The following is an 18,848-nucleotide window of genomic DNA, read 5'->3' as shown; positions in this document are numbered from 1 at the left end:
TAATGAAATTTTTCTTTTTATTAGAATAAATGGCTTACATTTTGATCCCGATTCATCAGGAGTGGCAGTGATTAACCCAGGGCCCCAATTTATAAGTACTTCATGAGTCGTCATCTCTCTCTGTATGTGGGAATAGGGAAAAGATGAAACTCCTTTGCTAGTTTCTCCCATCTTTTTCTCATCATTCAAAGAAACTCTCAGAAATGACAAAATTCACCATCATTCTTTTTAATGTCCATAGGACAATTAGGAGCCAGAGTCTTGTCCCTACCAGTTTAACTTCTCATTAATCCTGCTTTCCCCTATAGCCCTGTGAAACCACATTCAAATATTTTAGTGTGACTTTCTCACAAACAAGATATATAAAATAACGCTGTCCATCTGGTTTTGTTTCCATCCCAGGAGATTTTAGCTTCCTCCAGCAGAGTACAGACTATATTATTAATTTCAAAGAAAGCTGGCAGGGGTTTCAAAGATATAAGGCTCTTAAGGTGGAAGGGAGAAGAGAAAAGCCCCAGCTTGATTCTCCACAGAAGCAAAATGTACAATTCTTTAGTCACTGGGGCAATCTCCTTTCCTCACATCTAGGCTATCTCCCAGAGATCTCAGCTGAATATTTCCAGAATCCACTGAACAGATATTAATGGGTGCTGAGCAGACCTGAAAAGCTCTGGAGAGTCTGCTCCACGTGAACTCTGCTGTAGTTCTGGCTGCAGCAGGTTGGCTCATTTAAAATATTCCATTTGTAAAAGTAGTATGTTTTTACTATTAATAATATTACAGCAGCCCAGAAGATATCCAGAAATAACAGACGTACCCCAGCACAAACAACTGGTAGCAGGTATGAAAATGAAATCTAGATGGCAGGACTTTCCACTCTGGAAAATGACTGATCTATGTCAGAAGGAGCCTCTGAGCTATTAGGACTGTGTTTGCTCACTGCGCAAATACATGGCACAAGAGTTTCTGAGCTCCTAATGAAGACAGAAAACTGGAAATAAATACCTAGCAGACTAGATCCAGGCCATGGGTTAGCCCTGGAATCAGGCTGGGGTAGGCAGAGTGCCACCTTCTTGATGATTTGGGGGCACCGTAGACTCTGAGGGAAACCTACATCTTTATACTGGTCCTAAAACTTAACATTAGTTCTAAGTTCTGAGAAAATATATTTGTACCTAGGAATGAACTCTCACATTTGTCTGAATGATTTATTTATTTACGTCCTACATTATGGTATTCATGTACACTCGCTATTTCTCTGACACCAGGAAGGTTTATTTTGGTGGCATTATAGTAAGATTTTTCTTGAGAAAATAATCTGCGACAGTCACCGTCACCTTCTTTTTTTCATCCTCTGAAATCAAAGGTGAACCCTCAGAACTAACCTTTACAAGATATGTAGTAGTCAAATAATGCTGGAAAGACCATTGGGGTGATCCAGGTATCTTACACTTCAGCCCTAAAACAGCTGCAGTAGCTGCTTTCTAAGCAGAGCTGCGAAAAAGTGTGCTTTGTTTTTTTCCATTTTATTTCTTGCTTTTCAAAGATAGGAGCATTTACATTAACGTACCTGGACAAGTCAAGCTGTTCTTTGATTTTATATTAGCATACTTAATCTGCCAGTATGTACAAACTGCAGGCTGATAGCTTAATGTTTTAATGCATGTCCCTTCAAGTTTTGCTTTCAGTGCAGAAAATACACATTTTTGATTCCATTAGATAAAACATCTCATAAAAGAATATGTTTTCATAAGTATGAAGATTCCATTACAAGGAATCTCAAGAGGTCTTGCAAAATATCTCCTTCTCAAAACTAAAGCTTCACAACTACAGCCATTAAGGCTTCATTTCAGCAAGGCATTTATGTATAGGTTTCATTCACTTAACAAGGAATTAAGCATACATTTAAAGTTAAGCTCTTTGGCTTGAAACCAAATCTGCTGCCAAAAAAAATCCAACTACTCCCAAGGCCCAAGTCCAAAATACACCTCTTATGCACTGTAACGCTTCATGAAAAGGCAAAATTCGATAGAAATGTAATAATAAAGGGTGAAGGGGCCTTTTGAGAAAAAGTGAATGGGAATGATATGTAGTCTTAGCCTTAGAATCCCTGTGAAATATCAAACATAATTTTGTACTAACAAGAAAGTGTTCAAAAAACAGTTTGTACCTTTGCAAAATCAAATTGCACTGACTTCCAGTGAAGGACAGGCTTCTAAATCACTCAGACTCCTTGGCACTTTCTCTGATATTTAAACACTCCCATTTCTTTCCCCTGCAAGCTGATTAAGATAATCCAGCCATTAGATCTGTTATGTGATTATATACTACTTAGTGCAATATCTCGCACTGATGTCGTTTGGGATTTGGAGGCAATTTCATTTTAAATCTTTTGTAAAATATTCTCAGACTTCCTAATGTACAGAAAAGAGTAGTCATCTTCCTAAAAAAAACCAAGAGTTTAATATTGCCACTCTGAGAGAGGCGCATTTTCCATACCACAATGTTGGGGTCCTTTAGAGACTCTGCCTTGAAACTACAAGTCAGTTTTGCCCAAACTGTTGAGTTGTCTGTCTGGCTTATTATAAAATAGCAAAAAGTGTCTCTTTTCAGAGAGAGCAAAAATAATAATCTCGCAAAGTCTTGGTATTTTTGCTTTTCTGTTGTTCTTTTCAGGGTTTAAGTGTTAAGCTTTGATTGGGAAGGGTTGTTTTAGTATTTTAAAAGATGCTCACTGCTTATTTTAAGGAATGCTCTTCTGCAGGTAGAAGTGAGATTTTACTCTTGGCCCATAATACAAGGTCATCTCTTCGGTTATGGTATTTATCAGTTAAAATGGACAGAATAGAGTGATGCTGTTAAAAGCTGCAGCTGTGCAATCCAAATAAGAAGCCACTTTTCACAGATTTTCAGCACTTTATTTACTAGGACTTTTATTTTGCACTTTGTATTATGAATATTTGACTTGTAAATCTATGCCAGTGAAGCTAGATCTTAATAGGTCCCTTAGCCTAGCATCAAGTCTTTGAAGAATTCTAGTTTATCAATGAAATTTTTGAAATATATATTGAAGATCCTTCAGTCAAACCCTGATATTTGCAAAAAAAGTTAAGAATGCCTCTTCTGTTCATTGCTGGACCACGCTAGCACTTACTGCAAATAAGTAATACTTCTAGGATCAAATATAGACTTAGTGTATAGATGTGCAACACAACTGGTTCATATACATTTATGTCCAGGTTTGGATTTATTTTAGTAATCCTTTTAGATAGTTATTCATGGTTACCAGATTAAAACTTGTGACGTCCCCAAATGGAACAAACGCCATTTTTAAAAAAGAACAATAAGGTCACAGTGGTTACTAATGTCATTTTAATAATGAACTCATACTTCATGGGAAATGCAGGATGACAGCATTTTTATATCTTCTATAAAAATTGTCAACAACATAACTGATGTCTCAGCAGAATAGCTATCTGTTATATTGTTTAGTACAGCATATTACAGGAGAAGGAATGAAACTCTCACAATACAACTAATGATATTGCTTATAACTTGTGTTTCAGTAGCTCATTCCATAAACAATTAAGCTGAGTATATCAAAGTAATAAATATATCGAGAACACTTCCAACATAAAAATAGGTTATTAATTTTTTGATTGTGAGTATTCTGAATGCCTGTTACTACTTTTCATATGCATAAGCTTTCTTATTTTCAGTTAGGTACTTTCCATACTTGAAGGCAAGTACTTTGTGAACTTTGGTGCTTTCCTGAACATTAAAGTGAGAGGAGGGCTTTTTGTTTGTTTGAATGAGATGTTTAATGTGTATAGTCTAGATGTGGATGAATGTGAGGTTATGCACTGGTCTGTGCGTTTATACATACAAAAATACTAGAAATTAGTTTTTTATTTAGAATTTTGTAATAATAAACATTAGAAAAAAGGATGTGCAGAAAATCATAAAAGGTTTGGACTTTGGTCATTTAGAGTGATGTTCCCATGTTGACATAATTATTACTTACTTTGTGAAATATTTATAGGCATAATATAATGATGTAGCAGTCTTTACCTTTTTGATTTCTAGTTTCTTCTTGTTCTACATATATAAAACCCATCATTTGTAGAGGTGAGTCACTCTTACAGATAAAGTGAAGAAGGTATCATCAAAATCTTGATATTACTCCCTGGCAAAATATAGCTTGTTCTCTCTGTAAAGGACACATTGGCTTTTGAAACCCAGTCCAGTTACACTGTGCACTAGTTGGCAATAGTAAAGTATGCTTCTCAGTTTTACTATGTGCTGTGGTGCGTCTTTCAATGCAATCAAGCCAGACTGCTAGTAAGGGTGGTACAAGAGGGAAGCCTGCCTTTGGACAGGATGGCTGGTGTCTACCAGTGGCTGCTGCTGCCACCACCCACAGCATGGAGAGAGGGCGGCCAGTGTCCATAAAGCCTCACCACAGCTACACGTAGTGTCTAAGAAGCCACAGCTCTTCCCACACGCTTTCTACTGCAGTAATTGCAAAGCAACTTCTGTTTATTGCAGACATTAGTGTTGCTTTAACTGGTCTTACATTCTGGTGTGTCTGTCACTATAAAAAGGTCCCTTGTGTCTGCTTCTTGTCTGTTTTTAAACATGCAGTCACATGCTGCCTGTTGCTGCTGAGCATTAAGCTTACTACTTCTAAGTACAGTACTGGTACGGCTGTGAAAGAGCAGCACACTGAAAATGGCACAGGCTGTGCCCAGGAAATATGCCAGTGATGAGGCCTTGAATTTCTCTGTTTAAACACATTTAATTTTCTTTCACTTCTTGTGGAAATTTAATCCCTTAAATTCATATTTCTTAAATTTCTCAAATTGATTTCTTTTTTTCATACAGGGTGAAAAAAAGATCGGATTTAACAGGTGCCTTTAAATTAGAACCTCTTTACCTGCAGCATCATCATCAGGAGTCTGGTAATTTTACGATTAAATGAGATTATTTTATTTGCACACTGATATTTAATAGAAAAATGATTAAAGATGAAAACTAAAATGCTTAAAACTACCTGAGTGGTTTAGGAGCCTATTTCCATTTCCAAAGTGCCTTAGAGAGTTAAGCTTATTAAAGTGCAGGCACATGTCTAGTGAGATTTTTAGTTGATATCAAAAGCAATTGAGGGAAAGCCATTTTATGAAGCATTATATTAATACTTTTGTACTGGGATTTCCTCAGCTCCAGATTTATGGCTGACTCTTTGTATGAGTGTTGAGGAAATTCTTTTGGAAAGTCTTTGGGAAGTCAAGTGTATTATCCAGGGCTGTGTATCAGTCCCTAACCCCGCTTTCGCCAACATATCTTTCATTAGAATGGTTTCATGATCTGTTTTGTTTTTATCATTTCTAAAGTCTGTCACCCTTTTTCCTGGCTATGCATCTGAGCTCTGATTCAAATTTTCAGTTACACATGTCAGGAGCAAACATTCCCTGAATCTGTAAAGAAGGAATGAGCTGTGTTTGATAAGTGTACTCTATTTTGCGTGCCAGCTCTCTGGGACATGATCCTGGGGTACTCATCCTTATATTGACTGTAGCAATGGAGGTAAGTGCAGCCTATCAATCTTGCATAAAGTAGTGTTCCTCAGAAAATGCACATAAAGAACTTAGAGATCTTAGGCCCTGCACAAAGGCTCTTCATGAACTGGTGCTGCTCCTGACACATACCTAGCAATTGCAGAAGGGCATTTGCCATCCTGAAGTCTGATTGTTTTTACACATTTGGTTGATAACTGATTAGTTGTGAAGAAAATCACAGCAATGCAGTGTCAACACGTGGCACAAGTTTTTTCATAACTTTCTCAAAGGGTGCATCCCCTCCATGTGGATGTTCTTGTCATTTACCTTATCTCTATTTTTCCTGGAATTGCTGGTCATCTGTGTTCAAAAGTATATCCTAAATACTTTTCTATTCTTTCTGTTATGGCCACTGACTCTCTGATGTTTAAATGAATCCCATCCAGAGAATTTCACTGTTCACTAAAAAGTGCTAGGCATAATGGAACCCTATGCCTTAATCCTGAACTGGCAGAAATTTCACATTTTATTGCTTTTCTACATTTCCAAGCAGTGCAAATATAGAACAGTGCAATGAACAGGAAAATGCACTAACTCTGGAGCTGAGGTTCACCGTCCAAAGGTTAGAGGTGTTAGGAAAAAATGTGCCTGTTTGCCTTTTTTTATGAAAAATACAAATTATGGTAATTACATTTAAATCACTGGCTTTTACTTACCATACATAGAAAAGGTTTCTCTTGAGGGGAAAAAAATCCAACTTTAACTGAAGTGAAAATATGTTCTTGTGACAACTGAGAGTGCTGATACAAGAATCTTAGGTCTTCCCCAGGTTAAATAACACCCAAAGAAAATAAAACCTTCCTTAAAATTAGCTACTTTCAGTGAGGCCACTTACTTGACCTGAGAGCTTTCCCTCCCCATTTGGATAAGGAATTGTTCAGTCTTTGTCTTGCCTTCACTAGCTGTGATAGTATGTTATGTGATCTGGACATAATGATTCCACATAGGTCAGCAGATTATTAGCAGTCTAGAGACGCTAAGTTTTTCTATGCTCCCTTCCCATTTGCTAGCAATTTTCCAAAGAACTGGACAACACTTTTCAAATGCAAATGCCTTTAGCTGAACTGCTAAATCCAATCCACACTTATGCCTTCAATAAAAATGGCCAGATTTGCAAAGGTGCTAGGTTGTTACAGTCCCTATTGATCTCAGTGTGATTTATGGGATGTCAGCACTCCTGGAAATCAGACTTGTCTTAGTTTCTTAACTGAGTATGTCTCAGGTTGGAGAATTCCCACCATAGTTTACAAGGCAAATGAAGTGGCATTTTTGAACTCACTCATCTCTCACTCAGGAATTTAAATGAGCAGAAAAATATATCTATCTGTGAGCAATTACTCTTAATAACCATATGGCAATTATGTATGCCCCCAAGGGGAAAGTCTTTATTTTGTCATTAATTATAATTTTGTGTGATTTGCATCATCACACCAGGAAGATTATACTAGCTTGCCTGGCAACCCTGGATATAGGTCAAATCCTAATGGCACTGTTAGAAGAATGCAGCTTTATACTCTATTGTGAGTGCCACATATGCTCCCACAATTCAATTCCTCCTGGTTAAATACAGATGTAAGAATAAGGCTTGTAATCAAGGACTAATCATTGATTGCATTCTGCTTCACAGCTTGTGAAAGGCGTTGTTGTGGATCATTAGATGTAGCCCGTTACAGGAGTGTAGGATTATTTATCTATCACCAGTTGCTTTACTCTTTGCTACTAGTCTTTCAGCTATAAAAAGAAAATGGCTGCTACAGTGCAGAAGAACATGAATGTTATCAAATTACCTTGATACTCAGCTAAGACAACAATGGTCATATCCTGAAGTCCAGGAACAGGTTAATGATTGTTTGGGACTTTTTCTCTGCTAGAAAATACTTAAGGAACAGGTTAATGAACCTGTATAATGGGTATGTATTGCAGGGACGAAGGATCATGTGTTTTCCTATATTTTTGCTGCATACATGAGAGAGTGTTGGCAAAAGAACCTGGAACACAGAAAACACTGTTGTTATCTTTCCCCCAGAAAATATGAAGGCTGGGAATTACATAAATGACATAGACTGATCAAATTCGTAAGCTGCAGTTCCATGTAGTAGTTTGTGATGCCAATTCCAGGAGCACTTACATGGCACTTTCCCATGAAATTTAAGCACGTATTTTCTAATGAAGCTTCTACTCCATTGCAGAAAAAGAAAGCAGAATAATAAAGCTAAGCAGATTCCTAAAGAAGATTTTAGGTCCGCTCTAATTTCTGTCACTGGCTTACTGCAAGTAATTCAGCGTTACATTACAGTTTCCTCTACTGTAATGTCAGTTTAATTAGCCGACTTGAAGAAAATGTAGGCACATTTTGACCCTGCATGCTGTTATAAAAGACAACTAAAAATGCCTTCTACCTGCCTCCCTGGATTGTTTTGTGGCTTGGTTAATCAGTGTCTGTAAGGCACTTTGACTGCATCAGATAGAAAGGCATAAAAATTCAGAATACCATTCTCCAAATGCAAGAAGAGACCAGTTCTCAGTGAAATTTCCCAGTCACTTACTGGACGTACTGAAAAATGGGCAACAAATGTGTGAGTGGGTAGATAAAGTGGTCAGAAGTACGTTCTTTTAAAAAATGTTATCAGTCCACCAGGGTACAGGTGGTGACAATTTCACAGCAGAGAATGAGTGATGAATGAGTTTGGGAATTCTACAAGCTGTTTCAAACAAAGTTAATAAAAACTGTTTCATCAGCTATTTCTTTTCCGTGTAAAAGGAAAGGAAACAGGGGATTTCGTCTGAAATATAGTTGAGAAAAAAAATTGTGGGTTTTCTCCTGAAAACTGTTTAGTTCGTTATTGCTATATTCTCACCAGCTGAGGACTGAAGCTCATTAGCGCCTTATTTTAGTATGCTGCTAAATATCCTACTAGATATTTACTGGTCCTGTGGGCACTGATGATGCTGAAGTTTTCAGCAAACATGCAGGATAGCTAGGGGTGGCTTCTCAGTGGTGTTTGAATGATTGTAGATTTTGCCTGTTAAGATGAAGAAATGTGAACATTTTTTCTTTAACTTTCAGGCCTTGTAACAGATTACCGGGTAAGTACAACATCGAAGAAATGATTAATATTCCTGTTTGCATACACTGATATTTCCAGGGCTACATTTTTCTTTTTCATTACTCTCATAACCTCAAATCCTTAGCTTTCTTTCCAGGAAAGAGGCTCAGCTTGCTAAATTCTTAGCATTCCTCAAGCCAGAAAAAGCTGAAACTTCAAACCCCCTTTATTTGAAAGATTTTATTTAAAGGCAAAAATTGTCTTGCATAGGTGAGAGCTCAAGATTTAGGCAGTAGAAATAAATTTCCTAAAGATTTTTTCCCTTAACCTAGTGAATAATATGTTTTTAAAAATTGCATATGCATTTTAGCTTTGACAGGAGAAATATATTTGTTTCCAAATGGGAAATGGGCCCATCATTCTACAATGACAATACTAGCTCACAACTGTGAACAAATTAATGTATGTGAACTGCTAAGATACTTAATTTTTCTAAAGTCTTCAAGGAGAACATGGTGTTCCCAAAGAACATTTGATTTTTGCCTTGTGACCCTTCCATTTGGACACCAGCCCTCTCTTCCACTTTTCATTGGAGAATGTGGAGTATCAGCAATAATGCTGGGGCATTGGCCAGAAACAGATGTTTCTGTTTGGTATTTGACCAACCTCTAGCAGCTGCCTGTAGGATCTGGAAACGTGGTATGTTTCAAAACATCGCACAAGGTACAATTTCTGGAGTATCACTGCAACGGTCACTTCTAATGTGGGTGTTCTCCCTTCTCCCTGTCTTGCAGCACTGGCAAATCCCCCTCGGCAGGAGGTTCCGCTCCCTGAAGCTCTGGTTCGTGCTGAGGATGTATGGGGTGACGGGACTGCAGGAACACATCCGCAAGGTGAGTCGAGCTTGCTTTCTCGGGTAATTTGCAGTGGGATGCAAAGGAAAGTGAGCTAATACCTATCTATGTTCCACAACTTCTGTACACAACAGAAAGCACAGACAGTGATTTTGGACAGCTCTGTTCAATAGGAGTACTATTTGTTTGCTGCGTGTAGTGTCACAGTTTCACGTCATGGCAGGATCCAAATCATCATCCATTTTTTGTTAATCTTTGGGAAAGAAAAATCTAGGAATTTGGAATTTCTGAAATGTGGGACCATAGTTCCCTCTCAGATTAAGCCAAAGCACATTAATGGTTTTATTGGGGAAAAAATGGAAACGTTCATTACCTCTTGATTTTACTGATGGGCATACGCTGATGGTATGTTTAGATTATGCTTAAGGTTTTGGGGCTGTATTTATGATACAATAATTTACTGACCATTTATACCTATCCTTTAAGTGATTATTTCCATTGTTTCTTTTTTCCTTTTTAAAATTGACTTTTTCTTTAAAAAAGGATTTGCTCAATTTACAATTTGTTAGCGTTGCTATGAATATGTACTAAGTTTATTGATGTGAAAAGATGTGTGTGTGTTTTTTTAATCACTAAAAACACACCTGGCATCAGTTTGAATGATATCTATAATTGCTCTGTAACAGTAAAGTCAAATTCAAGCATACCTTTCATCTTTCTGAAGTTTAGGGAAACTTCTAGTGATGGGAGATCCGTTACTTGGCTCTAAATATTTATAAAAATATCCATTAGCTGAGAATCTGGCCTAGTATACCAAACTCTCTGTAGACACACATTCCTTTCTGTTGTGGTGCTAAACAGATTAATTCCTAAGGAAGGTTTCTATCATTGTAAAACCACTGCACGAATAAATCCTTTTTTAATTTGGAAAGGTTCTGGGGTGGGAGATACTCCCTCTCCCTCTCCCTCTCCCTCTCCCTCTCCCTCTCCCTCTCCCTCTCCCTCTCCCTCTCCCTCTCCCTCTCCCTCTCCCTCTCCCTCTCCCTCTCCCTCTCCCTCTCCCTCTCCCTCTCCCTCTCCCTCTCCCTCTCCCTCTCCCTCTCCCTCTCCCTCTCCCTCTCCCTCTCCCTCTCCCTCTCCCTCTCCCTCTCCCTCTCCCTCTCTTAATCACACCATGTTTTTCATTTGGCTTTACAGGTTTCTAAATTAGATTTTGATCTTTAATATAGCTTTGAGAAAAAAATTTTGAAAACAGTGGCAGTCTGGCATTTAGTCATCCCTAGGCAATCTGATACACTCCCTTCCAACGAAAAGTTGATACATGATTTGCTATAGCTATGGTTACAGCCACCAGGCTAATGTTACAGCTTCTAGTGGATTGCTCTGTCAGGTTAGGTTTTGGAAACTGCAGTTATTTCAATATGATGCCAAGTTTTTAAGTAAGACTAAACCTCTCACTGAGACAATTGAGGGTTGGAAGCTTCAAATTAATTACATGGCCTTTATCAGGCTGGAGTTTCCACAGCATAATATTTATGTTCAAGAAGTTGCTTTCCAGTTTGCTCTTTTCCTGTCTCCCAGACATTTCCCTGAGTGTCCAGCCAGCAAGTCCTTGTCTTCCCATACTCATAGCTAAGAGCAGATTTTTACATTCTCTGTGACAACACCATTGCAGAAGGCAAAGCAAATTAATCTTTTTGTAAAGGTATTGGCTATATCGTCCTTTATTTCTAAAGGTAATTTAGAAAGCCAGATTTCCAAGAGCTTGTTGAGTTGAGTGTATATGTTTAACATTTCATTAAGCACTGAAATCTTCTCTGCTATATGGAGAAAAATAAGTTATAACCTCATTTTTGCAACTTCGAAAGGTCAATGGGTGTAATTAAGTGCAGAATTTGGGTCATTGTATACATCTGTCAGACCGGAATTATTAAGTTAAACTCTCCTCCCCACCCCCATGTGGAATGGATGAGTGCTGCTTAAATTAAAGGGCTTTCAAAGCATCTTAAAAATATATTCTTTTTTTTCTTTCTTCAGCAGTTTTCAGTTGAACTAAACTTTCAAGAAATAATTGAGTTCCATTTGCTTCCTGCTGTATTGGAATTTAAGATACCTCTTGTGATTTTGCAGACGTGTTGCTTATAGTTCAGGTTATATCAGTACCTGCAAAATAGCATTTATAAATGTATTTTGTATCTTACCATTTTCCTGCCTTCTCTGGAATTACCTGGAATCTGGGTTCCAGATGTACTGTGATGACTTTTCTTTTGGTAGTGTAGTAATGAAGTATGTAAACCAGCCTGACACTGGCTTATATTTTCAAAGCTATGGACAGTTTCTGAACAAAAAGTAATTTGGAATTTAACTTCACTTTCCCATTGCTTGTCCCAGTGCTTAGCCTTGAAAGGTTACTTTTTTTGAAACACATCATAACATGCAAGTAACAGCTTTTATATTCCCATTGTATGGGATGCTTGGCAATGGTAATGCTTGAAGAGAATAGCCAGTACTATGTCTTCTGTTGTACTCGGTACTTTCAGTTGTGCCTTGTAATCCCTGTAATTGCCAGAGTTATTTCTTAAGTTGCCTTTATTACAGTGGGTCATAGAGGGGACATACACAGAGTGAGAAGAGATGTAGATTACAATGACAGAAGCAAGTATTGCAACCACTAAGTAAGTGGAGAAGAGAGTGGCTGGAGTTGCAGGGAGTAGGAAGAAACGCTCTCTGCTGTGTTAGTAAGCAATTGCCAAAGGGAAAAGGTCAAGCAAAAAGAATCAGGCAGAAAAGCAAAGCGTTGAAGCAGTTTCCTTGGCCTGGAATATGGAGAAAAGGATGCATGTGTTTGGGATGTACCATTCGGTTAGTGCACCACGTAGTTCTCATACGCATAGATTTGTTGATGGTATGGCCTGTTCATTCCTGTTCACTCTACACAATATCAGCTAAAAAAAACCTGTTCAGATGCATGGCTGGATCCTATTAACAGACTTGGGACCCCGGGGTTCAGTTCCTTTCTGAGGTTATATAAATCTCAATGCAGGTGCCTTGATTGCCTATAAAAATGTCACTTTAGCTGCTAAGTCACTAGAAACTCAGGATATTTTTTCCAGTGTTTATATACTTCTATTCAGGCTTCCTTTGCATAGCCAGGTTTTACTTGCGAAGTGGCTGACATTTTCAGCGATGATGAGATTCTGACCTGTAAAGAGAACAAACACTGAATATGCTTGAGAAGCCACCATATTTGCTGTGCAATTAGCAAGATTCTTTGGAGAAGACCAAAGCTATCTATCTGCAACTACCTGTTCTCAATATTTTCTCTTCTTTTGGTTTTAAAATGCCACAAAAAAACTATTTGTTTCTTCTTTTTTTTCTTCTTTTAACAATATGCTTTAAGAAAAAGATGTTTGTTATGTCTTCAGCACTCTGTATCAAAATGACTGGATAACCGCTGCAACCTGGCATTTACTTGTACTGAGAAAGGCATTTAGGGACCAAAATATTCTTGGGAGATGAGGATGACTGACTTTGATTTAGATACAATAACTTTTTTTGTTTTCAAAACCTTCCAGTGGTAAAGGGGAAGGCAGTCATCTCTCAAGAATGTGGAGAGAGAAAAATATAAATGTTGGAGGTATGTTCCAAAGACATGGAGGAGACACACAAAGTGGGCAACAACAGGCTTCTGGGCCAATTCCAAACACTCTGAGTCAGTATAAATGTGAAACCCCAAAGTGTACATGGCCCACCTGTAAACAGCCCATGGAAATGGCCTATATATTACTCTTGTGCCATTTTAAGTCATATGAGAGAGCTCAGAAGTCATTTGAAAAATTCAGAAGTAATGTTTTTATATGTGATCCCCATGAGCATTTTGATTCAGATGAATCCTCTGTAGGTTCAGAAGAAATCAGTGCATTACCTCCTTCTTTTCTCACCAAGGATATGGAATTTCTTTAAAAAGTAACAGCAGAGGTCAAGAGATTGGAACTGCACAGACCAGCAGTGCCAGGGATGGTATTTCAGCTGGGGAGTGGTGTAGTCCAAATGGTTGTTGAGAAGACTGTTTTGGCAGCATTTTGATTCAGACTGCAATGTGCGCTAGAGCAGGCAGAGGGGTAAAATCTATAGAAAGAAAAGTATCAGGTGATCAAGGCTATTCAGATATGTGTACATGCGTTACTGTATTCTGAAGCTTTGGAGAAACTCCCAGCAAAGACTCCTTTGGTTCTTTACAGATTTGTCTGACAATATTTAGTTGAAACACTTCTATGCAGGAGCTCATACACACACACAGAGATGTGTGTGTACATATATATGAACAAGCATGCATACATGAACATATGTATTTTTTTATATGGACCACTTCTTAATGCCTCACCAGTTTACTGCTCCCATTAGTGATTATGCAAGAATTTCCCTTAATCCTGAATAGTCACATGACTTGAAGCCCTTTTTTTTTTTCTCCCTCTTCCCTACAAAAAGACAGTGGTTATTTACCTGAGACAGTGATACTTTAAAATTCATTTTAAGCGCCTTTCCTTCCATCTGCTGAATTTCCCTAAGAGAAGGACTGCTATCCAGTTCCTGGTTCCTGAGGCTCCTCAGGCTGCTGACACACTATGTGTAATTCCATTTGGGGGACCCATGTGGTAAAAGGACAGTCTGAATGCTACTACTAGAAATAGGATGTGTGTGAGTCGGCGTATGTATGTATACTTTTAAAATTTAATTAAAAGTGGTAAATAAAGTCATTTTTAGAAGTTAAATACAATCTGAATGTCCATTTTAAAGTATTGGTGCTTGGGACACAGCGTGACACAAGTGTCAAAATCAAGAGAATCTGGAGGGTTAAAATACTCATAGGTCAGGCCTATTTTGAACACATACAACAGAAAGCTGAGAATAGCTGGCTATCTTTGACCTCTCCTTCCTTCCTCTCCTTAGTTTCTGTGTCCTTGGTTCTCCGAACAGGACTGTACTTCCACAGTTTACCTGTATGTCTTGAAAGGCAGAAGTATTAAAACTGCATGTGTCCTGTGTGAGTTGTTACCGCACCTGTATGCAGAGTGTAGGTACAGCTCTATGGGTCACAGAGAGGCAGGCATAATACCTAAAAGTCCTTTGATTTTACAGAGCTGGAAATTCTAGGCTTAATAATGTTTAACTTTGTTGGGCTTACTTCTGTTTGGCTGCAGCAATCGTTGTAAAAACAATTCAAGATAATTCCTTGTGGTACAAAGGTGCAGAGCCTTGGGTCGCTGTTAAGCAAAGCCAAACAGGTGAAACTTCGGTTAGGCTGTACTTTCTCCACTTTCCGGTTCTGTAAAACCTAAGGCTCTTGGTGCCCCCCAGTGGCTTGACAAATTATTCATACTTACAAAGGCTTGCTATGGATAACATTACTTGTATCCAGATATGAATACAAGATACTTTCAGCTTTTTTGCTGGATTTGTGTTTTACTGAATATTCTCTAGTTTCCTTGCTTTTATTTCTTTTAAAGTCCTGAAAAAATCTTTAGTGAAAAAATGGACATAAATACCTGCTAAATAAGGTACAGCAAGAATTTAGAGTTTTCTTGTACAAACTAATTGCAGTGAGCCAAATCTTTTTTTGTTTTTATTCAGTTTTTACTGAGGCAAATTTTGATCGACTTCAGTTGGTAATTAAATTCAGTCATACAGTTTGTGAAATTCTGGTGTCACTAAACATGAAACTTCTTATGGTCTTGATTTCCAAGACCTGATACACGATCTGTGAAACTCTGCATGGCTGTGTACAAGACATAAATTTGGTTAATGCTATAGGACAAAGGATAGGAGAAGATAGTAAAAGATTGTTACAGCATATATGCATGTTTCATATATTTTACGTGCATTTATGAGTACAAATATATGTGTGTATACATATAATTCTGGTCAGTTTTCATTGCTGTGAACTCATGCTATTTATATTAGCATAACATTCAAATGCCTTGGGAGGGATTCGATATTTTATTTTTCTTATTCCTGGCTGAAAGAGCTTTCAGTCTAATTTAAGAGGGAGAAGATAAATGGATGTAACAAACAGCAGAAAGGAAGTGGTAACCAGAGTGGCTAGTTACACAGGCTATCAACATGCCTGGTCTGAAGGTTTTGAATCAATGTTTTGATTCAATATAAACAATGTTTTTCTATTTTAAGAAATAAACAAACATCAGAAAACTATAATTAAGATTGCAAAATGTTTTTTTTTTTTCCTGTAATTTCCATTTTGTCTTTTTCTTGCCTTTTGGAAAAAGTTCTTACGAGATGAAACATTCCACATTTAGCCTTGGCCCAAAGTAAAGTTTTTATTTTTGCTCAATTATTTTTCCTTGAACTTGTGGAAATGGATAGCAGAGGTTTGCTATCCATTTCCTTGATCAGACCACCATCATTTTTCTTTTCAACTAACCCTAAGCATCCCTCTCAGATGAGTCAGCAAGTTGTCCCCTTCTTCACAGTTATATTAAGTTAATTATACTAAAAAGTATATTTTAATGCCTTTTTAGCTTGTTTTCCACTGGAATTGTGATAATTGTATATGTCTGTTCATTTCCCCCTTCTCCCATAGTAGCTTTTGGTCTTTTTAGGCATTCTCAAGCAAAACTGAGTGGTAGAAGAGACCTAAAGAGCAATTACTAATATTATTTACTATTAATATGGCAGCATAACAGGTATAAAACTGTGCCTAAACAATTCATTAAGAAATGGACTAGTACTGCCTCAGATAGACTGAGCATCTAATACAGTAACTGCTCAGTTATGATCTCTGAAAGTCATGAACGGGATGCAAGCTAACATGAAGAGATGGCTATGTGTGAATATTGACACACAGCAGAAGAGATAAAAGAGACTAGGAGTGGAAACAGTTTAGCACAATTTTGATGAATTAAATTTATACAATATAGATACTCTCATTGTCTTCCCAGCATGTCGAGCTGTCACATCAATTTGAACATCTAGTTCTTCAGGATGAACGATTTGAGATCTGTGCTGAGGTCATCTTGGGACTAGTCTGTTTTCGACTAAAGGTAAGGCAGCTAAGGCTTCCTATTTCTTCTGCCATGTTTTACAGCAATATAATAACCTGCAACAGAATACAGTGTTTATAGTTAATAAACTTCTTAATTATTTTTTAAAGATAGTAAGGGAAGTTTACATAGATCAAAGCAGATCAAAGAAAGAAGCTTAAGAGAAATTTTCTTAAAATTTAACCAAATGCTTAAGAGAAATTCAAGCATATTAGGGTATGGAAATGTATAGTCAAGACACACAGTCTTGGCTCTACACAATGCCACAAAATGACTGTTAAATTATAGGCTCGATGGACATTGATTAAGCTGGGTTTTTTTAATACATTTCTTTGATTATTTTTCTATGGTGTCATTGAAATCTTAGGTAAGGGTTTTTTTTTTCTTCAATATAGTCCTTTTCTTTTTAAGCTCAACTATAATGCTAAATATCCTAATTTTTAGAGGATAATTGTAATATTTCTCTAAATTTGTTTAGGTCTTTCCCTAATGCTTGTCATCTTCATTAGTCATCTTCATTTCTTTTTAATTCATAAGGGATTTTGACTGGTAATTCTTCTTGTGTTTTCATTAATAAGCAGTAGTAGCAGTATTAGTAGGAAAAGTACTATTTTTTGAGAGAGGACTTAAAGGAAATCATGACAAATGTCACATTTGTTACAGTCTAAAGTATCAATGTAAAATCCTTTTATTTTAATTTTTAGGGCCATATTCATCAGTATGCTTTGGCTGATGGTGCTGTTGGAGTAGATTGGACTGTTCAATTGAAATTAATAATGATTCTATGTTCATACATACTGCTCAGAATGAATATGATTATTAAGTTGTAGCTGTCTTATGGATTTACTTATTGAAAAGAATGGGTACTCTGCAAAATCCTCTTATATTTATGGTGTGCATGTATCTGTATATACATATATATACACACACCATATATACTAGATGCTTCTGATCATGTTAATTTTGTATGTATGTATATATAATATACAATTTATGTATATGTAAAAAATAAATTGACCAGAAGCATCTAGTACAGTATGTGAAAGTAGACCACATCTATCATAGATTAAGATTAAAGTAGTAATGTTTTTTTTTGTTCTTTTCTTTAAAGAAAACATTTTAATTCATAAAATCCTAGAGCAAATTGGACAAATTGGAACAAGTTATGGGTAAGAACAGGTTGCATGAGAGGCTAGGTTCCCAACTGCCCTTGGTCCTGGTCTCTGGTTTGTTTGTTTGCTTTTGTTTGCCAAACACCACCCTTTTGACCTTTCACTCCCCCAAATTTCTATATGTGCCAAGTCCATTAATGTAGAGACTTTGCCTGTCAGAAACTAGAAAACCCACACTGTACTCAGAGCGTAAGAGCTGCAGTAGTTGGGAGGGTTCAGTTGCTTAATTGAACATTGAAAGGTGATGAATTTCTTCTTTTATGTAAAGAACTCATTTAACAGAGGAGCTTGCAACTAATGCCTCTGTAAAGGGCTGGACTGGAACACTGAATCTGAACACTGAACAATAATAAAAACAGCACTGGTGTTTTCTAGTTCACATGATACCTAAATGAGCTTTTTATCTTTTCTAAAGGTTCATAAGCATGTCTCGGCTCCTTCTGGGTTGTGTGGTATTACTTTTCACAAATTCTTTTCTCATTTGTTCAGTTGCCCCAGTTACCCGACTTTGATGTAATCTAATGAATCATTGACAATGAGGGTTACAGTAAGCGGTAAATTCATCTGGGATAAGAAAATGATTTCATTTGCATTTTGATGTTAAAAATGTTTTGCATATTTAAAAAAAAAAAAAGAAAAAAATGATCTGCTGCTAGAGGAACAGGTGGGTTACATACTGAGGAGTTCTTTCAGTAAGTGGAAACCTGAAAATAATTTCTTTCCTGACAAGAACTTTTTAAAGATTTTGAGGCATACGTTCTGTGGCCTTCATTGCTCAGTAACAAGATGTTGCTTGTAGTCTGCTCTCTCACGTGGAACAGGCAAACACTGAGTTTTGCAGGTCCAGAGACAGCTGTTAGTCATGCTCTACATCTACTTTAAAAGAACAGTCCTGGTGAAGTAGAGCATAGCAACATAGGAATTGTCACATTTGATCAGACCAGTGGTTCATCTGCATCTGGTCTCCTGTCCCTGATGGTCCAGAGAAAGAAACAAGATCTGCAGAGACAATTATACAGAATGCCTACCTAAGAAACTTTTGAACAAGTTATGGAATAAAGGTGGGATTCTTCTGAACACCAGTGCTGAAACAGCAGTG

At 37.3% G+C, this 18,848-nt stretch overlaps 1 protein-coding gene across 5 annotated transcripts in view; it reads left to right on the top strand.

The window, feature by feature from the left end:
• The window catches only part of DDC (dopa decarboxylase), a 79,600-nt gene that overhangs the window by 53,973 nt on the left and 6,779 nt on the right, over nucleotides 1-18,848 (top strand). For 4 of the 5 annotated variants that reach the window (XM_026102309.2, XM_064506694.1, XM_026102310.2 and 1 more), the window contains 4 exons: nucleotides 4,885-4,961; nucleotides 8,686-8,705; nucleotides 9,460-9,558; nucleotides 16,476-16,577. In XM_026102309.2, the coding sequence (XP_025958094.1) occupies nucleotides 4,885-4,961; nucleotides 8,686-8,705; nucleotides 9,460-9,558; nucleotides 16,476-16,577 (298 nt within the window). Of the gene's footprint in view, nucleotides 1-4,884; nucleotides 4,962-8,685; nucleotides 8,706-9,459; nucleotides 9,559-16,475; nucleotides 16,578-17,281; nucleotides 18,127-18,848 lie in introns of those variants that run through there. The other variant, XM_026102311.2, reaches the window with a different exon arrangement.

This window comes from Dromaius novaehollandiae, chromosome 2, assembly GCF_036370855.1.
Source record: "Dromaius novaehollandiae isolate bDroNov1 chromosome 2, bDroNov1.hap1, whole genome shotgun sequence".
Classification (NCBI taxonomy): domain Eukaryota; kingdom Metazoa; phylum Chordata; class Aves; order Casuariiformes; family Dromaiidae; genus Dromaius; species Dromaius novaehollandiae.
This window is presented reverse-complemented; position numbering and strand designations above follow the sequence as displayed.